Source organism: Mesitornis unicolor, unplaced genomic scaffold, assembly GCF_000695765.1.
Source record: "Mesitornis unicolor isolate BGI_N332 unplaced genomic scaffold, ASM69576v1 scaffold33415, whole genome shotgun sequence".
Taxonomy (NCBI): domain Eukaryota; kingdom Metazoa; phylum Chordata; class Aves; order Mesitornithiformes; family Mesitornithidae; genus Mesitornis; species Mesitornis unicolor.
This window is the reverse complement of record NW_010184110.1, coordinates 1-7524: the sequence shown is the minus strand read 5'-3', so window position 1 is coordinate 7524 and position 7524 is coordinate 1. Positions and strand designations below refer to the sequence as shown.

Sequence of the window (7524 nt, the reverse complement as noted above, 5' to 3'; positions counted from 1 at the left end):
GATTGAAGGGCTGAGAGGGGCGGTGTTTGGCCTCTGGGTTGCTCTGGCTGGTGTCTGAGTGTTTTCGAGCTGTAAATGTCGCAGCACCAGCGGCTGCTGCTTCCAGGGGTTGCGTGAGGGAGAATGAAGCAGCTTGTGGGCTGCCCTAGTAGCAGAATAGTTAAACAAGTAAGCGTGTCTCTTAACAGGGTAATGCCCTTTTCAAGTAGAAGTGTATCAAGCCTTTCCTGTAAAATTAGTGCCCTGTGCGCTAATACTTGTCTGTATGTGAGGTCTTTCGAGGTCTGTGCAGTGCTTCTTTGCTTGATTGAGATTACTTTCCCTGATACATTTGGGATGAGCATTTGCCAAGCCTGTTACAATGGAGAATTAACATTGTTTACCTGCACATGTGTGTGTCTCTCCTTTAGGACTCCCACCCTCGTTACGTGGGGTGGTGTAGCTGGTACTGGTTTAATATGGGTCACAGACTGGAAGCTGGTCCTTCAGTATGTTCCCTACATTGGCGGCAAGTTTAAAACTGAAGACTAAGCTTCCCTCTAATGGTAAGTTTTGTTTGTGCATCGCTTGGCTTAAGTAGTAGTGTTGTGTTTGTGTCCTGTTTGTCCAGGGCACATTCAGGTTGCTGGTCCAAACCAGAGCTGCTCAATTTAATTGTTCAGGTTTGGGGCTTTTTTGGTTGTTGTTTCTTTGTTTTTTGGGGGGTTTTGTTTGTTTGGTTGTTTTTTTTGTTAAAACGGAGCCTGGATTCACAGAGTGCCAGAAGGATGAAATGTTAATAAGAATATGTTTTTCAAGTGGTTATTTTGCAATCGCTGGGTTTTCCACAATGTAATGTTGCTCTGAGAAGGCAAATCAAGTGTTCTGTGGTAACTTGGAACTTTGGAGAGATCTGTTCCTTTTTATTCCTAGGTAGAATGGCCTCGAGCTTGTGACAAGTTTTGTTGCTAGGCAAATTCAGACTTCTTTCTGTTCCTTGTAACTGTTATTAAAAGTGAATTGAATGTTCAGAGCTGTTTATTATGTACCACAAATTCATTGGTAAATTGGCTTTCTCAGGTTTTTTTCCCCTTCTTTAATTCCATGTGAAATGTGCTGTGCTCTATCTTCTATGGGACTGACCATCCGTAAAGCTGGAAGAGCAGTTAAATAAGACCTTCTGTTGGGCCTTTAGATGCATGTTTGTGTAGTAGGCAGGTTGAGAACTTCTTTCTTCCTTCCCCCAGACAGAAGGGAGTTGAGCAGGTTTTTGCCTTGCCTTTAAGGATGCTTATGGAAAAAGGCCCAGAGGGAGCTATAAACACCTCAGTGCTCGTTTCTTCCAGTCAGGGTAACAGTTGTATTTAAAATTTGCTGAATGAAAGTGAGATACTTGCCCTCAAGGTCACTGAGGGGATGGTCAGTACTTTTGTAAGTCTTTTTTTAGGTACTTCTTGCAGTTTAAACAATTTATTGTATCTTCCCCATTTTCAAAATATATCTCACATGGACCCTTGGTGTAACCAGGGGATGAAAGAAACTTTTTGTGGAATTCAGCTGCACTCAGTGACCGTAGATGTTTACGGACAAGTCAGTGGAAAAGCTCTCAAGTCATGTAGAGGCAATTAAATTACCTAGTAAGGGCTTTATTTTTTTTTTTTTACTTAAAAATTGTCTTAGCCAGTGATAGGAACATGGATCCATTCCTGAGGCCGTAGCATACATTCTTTATTTTGAAGCAAGAGCTTTGATGTGGTCTTGTGCACAAATAATCTGGAAAGGACACTCTCCTGTACAGGAATGGAGAAAGATGGTGTTTCTGTGGGGGCCAGTGATCCCTCCTAGAGGACTTTGGGCCAGTGTGCCTCACTGCTGTGCCTCCCTCGGTCGCTATGATAGAAATGTCTTGCCTGGATCCTGGAGACCTTTGAAATCTGTGCTGTTGAGTGCTGCAGGAAGCACTGCTAAATGACTGCTTTGTGTTTATTGTAGGAAATGTGTTGCTGGATAGAGTGTTTTGGAGCCATCCATCTGCTGAGACCCTGCTTTGAGGTGAACTTGAAATGCCCAGTACAGATTCTGCAAGCGGTCGTGGTGTCCCTCTCCTTCCCCTGAGAGACCACTTGGTTGTGAACAAATTTAACGTCACCGACCACCCTCTTCCTCTGATCACATTCACAGCAGATCGTGTACTAATGGGAGTAATTTATAAACCTGATGCACAAAATAAACCAAGTGAATGATATTTGGGGGTTTCTGTGTTACCTTCTTAGTCCACATTCTTTAGACTACACCTCCGGTTTGGTTATGTCTTTGCCTTGGTTGAATGTGTGTCCTAAGGAAGGAAGGCCTGTGTGTGTTTGCCTGTCTTCCTCTGCGGGTTCCTCGAGCACTAACCAGTGGCCTCTGGGTCCAAGGAGCGTTTTGTTTGTTCCCAGTAGTGTTGCTCATGACTCCTAATCCTGCTGTAGTTCTTGAACTGTTCTTAGTGATGTGTTGATTTTAAGCTCAGCATTTCTAGATCAGCAGCATCCGTGGACTCTTGCATGCAGCTAAATTTTTATATCAAATATTGCAGATTTTCTTGGTAACACAGATTCCTGGCATTTAGTTTAAAGCAAGGTTTTGTTTATTTTTAACATCAGTTTGTGGACCCCTTAAACTGTGGACACAGTTTTAAAGCAGTGTGTGCCAACTGAAAACAGGCTAGTGCTTCTGGCCTAATCCAGGGGATCAGGGAAGGCAGCCTGCAAACCCTGGGAGGTTGTCCATGCTCCAGGGTAGAAACCAGTGGTTTAGAGAGCTGCTTAGTGCCTTTCTTAATGTGGGTTTTGAGCAGAAAAAGAATTTCTATCTATGTTTCACAGGTATAGTTATATTTGTCAACATGAATTAGTGATGAAACAACCCACTACCAGAGCCCTTTAGATGAAAAAGTTTTTAGCTGTTAGAAAAAGAAAGTACGAATGTTATTTTTGGTCTGGTCTCTGCCACTAAGTCACAGCAGACAGCTCAGACTTAGCAGGGAGGGTTTGTTGCTTTCTGCAAAGACCAGAATTTGCAGACAAACTTACCTCTGTGAGCGATTGGGATCACTGTTTCCTCTCTGTTTAGTGCCAAATTTAACCTCGTTATAATTTCTGGCTGTAACGAAAGGTTCGACTCTCTTTAGGAACAAGTCTTGGTTGTAGCAGCTGTGCTGTTTGGGTGTCACCTTCAGGGCTGAAGGCTTCTGAGTGATGTTTCTATAAAAAACTGTTGTGAAACTTGCCTAAACGGTGTCAGTGTGCAGGACACTTGAACTACTTGTTTAACAGAATAATTGCTTTAGCATAGCTTCAGCAGCATCACTGATAACTAATTGGGGAGGCAGGGAATGTAATTTTCATGTGCAAAACTCTTTGCTGCCCCGCTATGTCCAACAGGATGGCACAGAAGCTTATGGCGTCATGAGATAACCGTTCTCCTGTCTCCCCAGTCTGTCGCGTTCCTGAGCTGGCTGACTCCCAGAGGGCCAAAGCTGCTGTGCCTTCAAATGCTGGGAGCAGAGGTTTGACAACACCCGCCCTATGCTGTGCATGGGGGTATTGATGCTGATACTGACCCATTTTCATTCAAATAGGCCTTGAGAGCGGGCATTATATTGGCCTGCACTCACACGTTGTCAGGATTGTAAGCTCAGTCTCTGCTCTTGCTTACCTGTTTAACGTGCCCAGACACGCTGAGCACAATACGCTGCTGCTGTCTGTAGAAATACCCAGTTTTGGCTTGTTCCCGTGGGTGGGTGAGCCTCTGCTCCTGTGGCTGAGCGAGATCAGGCCTTGGACTGGGATCTGTCTGGGTTGCCTGTTCCTGTAAGGACCCCCCTCTCCCCAGGCTGTCAGTCTGCAGCTCTCAGTAGATAGATTACCTCTAGCCAAGCCCCAGTGATAGCCTCGTGCACAGCAGATGAGATTAGAAGATGCTTAAAGGAGAAAAACATCCAAATTACCAACTGCTTGTGCAGGCAGGCACTGCAAGAAATGCAGACCAGATTTGTTCACCCTTTGGTGATTGTTTAGCTGCTTGTGTTTTCTGCAGCATTTCAAATTATGGGTTTGTCTCTAATTAACCCTAGGATTAGTGTATAACTGATTTAATTTCTAGTATTTCTCCTTCCACAGGAGTAAGCACTCTTCGGAAATACTCTGTTAGAAATACCTTCTGCATTCTTGGGCAAATTTCTGTTGAAATTCAAGTAATTACTGTTTGAGTATTGAGTGACCGTTCTAATTTTTAATATCCTAGAATTGCCTCTTTTCTAACAGTTAATTATTTTTTCAGAATGAACTAACCAAATGTCACATACATTATATGAACAAATTAGTTAAAAGACAACGACTTGACAGAGGAGGAAAAGCTTCCCCTTCCAAACCTGATGAATTCTACTGGAGGGCACAGCGACAGCCAAGCTTTGGAGCTACAGGAAGCAAAAAGCGCCTTCAGCTCTGGGTTAATGATGTAACTTCAAACCCACCTCTAAGAAAAGGAAGGTTTGTGTTCTGCCTGCCTCTTCTGGGTGTTTGTCTGTGCTGCTCCCTCCACTTTTGGCATGGGAGGTGTAAGTGGAGATGGAACAGGAGCTGTTACTGCCACCACCTCAGCGCTGTCAGCCTGCTACAGCCAGCCCTTGGTGGGCTCCTCCTGAGGTTCATCTCCTGGACTAACCTCAGCTTCTGCCCCTCTGCAGGGCTGGTGGGTTGGGTGCTCCCTGGCAAATGCTGCTCTGAAATAAGCGCCTCAGTTAGGTCTGCGATATTTGGCTGCAGAGCAGAAAGCTTTCAACCAGAGCTGTCTGCAGGGCTAAATGGAAGAGGTTTTTTCTCTCAGAATGTTGTGTTGCTTGCTTTCGTGGCTGACAACAACTCATTGTGGTGATTTAGGATTATCTGCTAGTCCTGGAACAGCACAAGCTCTCTGGCAGCTAGATATGCTTTCAGGTAGTGGCAACATCTACAGCTGCCCTATCCTCTGTGCCTTAGTGGCATTAGCAAGGAAATGCTGGAATATTTTCCCTTGGGCTCAAGAGAAAGTTTCTACCCAGACATTTCACACAGTCCCAGGAGTGTAAGCATCTTCCCTTCTGCAAGCTGTTGCTGCACCAGCTGTCAGTGAAAACTGTTTTTTCTAACTACTGTCACCCTGAGCTTGAGGTGCAGTGGATGTTTAAGAGGTCACCTCCACTCCCACCCCACAGCAGGATCCACTCTCCAGCTTTTCCAGTTTACTCTTAAAGGCTGTTGGAGATCTCACAGTCCCTCTGCATGGTCTGTTTCTGTGCTTACCTTCTCAGTTTGTGTTTGGAAAAAAGAAATTCTCTCCCATCCTGCATACAAGCCCAGTGATTCTTTCCCTTGAACATATTTGACGGCTACTATGAGACCTCAGCTATGTTCTCAGACTAAACAACCCTGGCTCTTCCCTCTTCCCTCACAGGGAATTTTGCAGACAGCTGATGATTTTCCTTGCTCCCTTCCAGTCACCCCACATCTTTCTCAAAACACAGCATCCAGATGGGGACAGTTTGTCTCACGTGATCTCATTTCTTAGTGAAATGTTTGCTCCTTTTCGTGGCTTTGATTTTTTCGTCAGTGAAAAAGGAAACAATCAAGTGGTTGGTGGGAGACAGAGGATGCTGGGCTTCCACTGCTGGTGCTGGGAATTGACAAACACAGCATCCAGATGGGGACAGTTTGTCTCACGTGATCTCATTTCTTAGTGAAATGTTTGCTCCTTTATGTGGCTTTGATTTTTTCGTCAGTGAAAGAGGAAACAATCAAGTGGTTGGTGGGAGACAGGATGCTGGGCTTCCACCGCTGGTCCTAGGAATTGACAGCGGTTTGGAGCGGAGGGATGGGGTATGGAGCAGAGGGATGGGTATGAACAGGACTCTGCACCTGCTTTTGCTCCAGGCACAGTTGTCAGCAGGACAGAGTGGGTCCCCACACTGTGGGGGTTAGGACCGGCTTTTGGGTGCACAGCGCTGTAGTCTCGCCCTTGCCGAGCTCTGCTCCCGGTTTCCCCGTTTGCTGTGCTAAACGAGAGTAAACCGTGTAACTCTGTGCCTTGGTTTCCCTTTATACACTTACTTCATTTTTAATCAAGAAGTTGTATTTCAGTAGAAGTTTTTGGATAGGATAGTATGAGTTTGGCTGAGTCGTGAGTTTGTTTTGGGTTTTTTTCCAAAAAGGGGAAAGTGCATTTATGAAAAATAACATGGTTTTGATCAATATTGGCAATTCAGACTTTTCTGATCTGTGTTCAAGATTGTAGGAAATAATGGTGGTCGCAGAGCAAGTCATTTCTGAAGTGTGAGCCCAGAAGGAAACAACATTAAACACAAACCAACAAAACCAAAACCAATCCTCAGAGTGATAGAGTGCCTCAGGGCCCCAAAGAGCTCTGTATTGACTAAATTAAAGTCAAAATCCCCACCATGGCGTATCTTAAATATAAAAATATTCCCGTACAAAGTAAGTACAGCCCAGCACCTGCAGGTGCATGTGGCTCTTTGAAGCTGTTTTCAGTTTCTGCCCCTGAGTCTGGACAACTTGCACTCTGTGCACGGGGGTCCCTAAGTTTCCTCTCTCCTGAAACTGGCATCTCGTGTCCTTCCTCACGCTCCCTGCTGCTTTCCAAATAAAGGAGTTTGAAAGAAATGAGTGAGCACTGTTTTAAAAAAAGTCAGTAAAACTGCTGCCAGCTTGTTGCACAGGTGGAGGCTGGAGGAAGCCCTGGAAGCTCAAACAGATTTGGTGAGTTTGGTGTCAGAAGAACCAAGCGGTGGCTGTGGCTGTGCTTGTGTCCCCGGCCAGGAGATGGGGAGGGTCTGGCTGTGCCCCCATGGATGCTGCTGGTCTGAAGGTGGACAGCAATCGCATCAGGGCTGCAGGATGCTTAACAAAAAACTCGTATGTCATTGGTTCATTAAAGGAAAATTAATTGCTGCAACTTGCTTTGGAAGGCAGGCTGCCTTGTGGCACTTCGTGTTTTTCAGCATGTGGCTCTTGTGATGGTGAGGAATGCCCAGCTGCCCAAACAGCGGTGCTGGGGTGTGCGTTACCAAACCTGGGGTGTGTGAGTAGGTGTTAACTGGCAGTGGGAGGCAGGCATGTCTCTGCAGTCCGGAATTTGGCCATCACAGGTTGCGATTTACACTTTTTCATTAAAAACTTTTTATTGCTTTGTATTCCCACCATCTCTTTCAGAGCAGACTGTCCTCCTTGTTTTGTTTTGAGGTTTTTTTGGTGGTTTTTTTGTTTGTTTGATTTGGTTCTGGGTTTTTTTATTTTATTTTATGACTCTCTTTCAGGGCGTTATCCCAGGAGGAGTAGTACAGGTGCTACGCAGTGATGCTTCTGAGTGTGCAGCAGGAACCCAGGAAAAGCCCCTCTGGAAGGGGCCGTGCTGCAGAACAGGCCCGTTCCTCCCTGGCGCGCCGGGGGGTCAACAGCAGGGGGTGGGCTCCGTGCCTGGGTGGGCTCCGTGCCCGGGTGACCCTGTCCG

At 45.7% G+C, this 7524-nt stretch overlaps 1 protein-coding gene across 1 annotated transcript in view; it reads left to right on the top strand.

Moving 5' to 3' along the window:
* LOC104540528 (cytochrome b-c1 complex subunit 10) overlaps positions 1 to 531 on the top strand; it is a 1040-nt gene extending 509 nt beyond the window's left edge. Inside the window, exon 2 of the mRNA XM_010184362.1 lies at positions 411 to 531. Coding sequence (XP_010182664.1) covers positions 411 to 531 — 121 coding nt within the window. The remainder of the gene's footprint in view (positions 1 to 410) is intronic.
* The last annotated feature ends 6993 nt before the right edge of the window (positions 532 to 7524 follow it).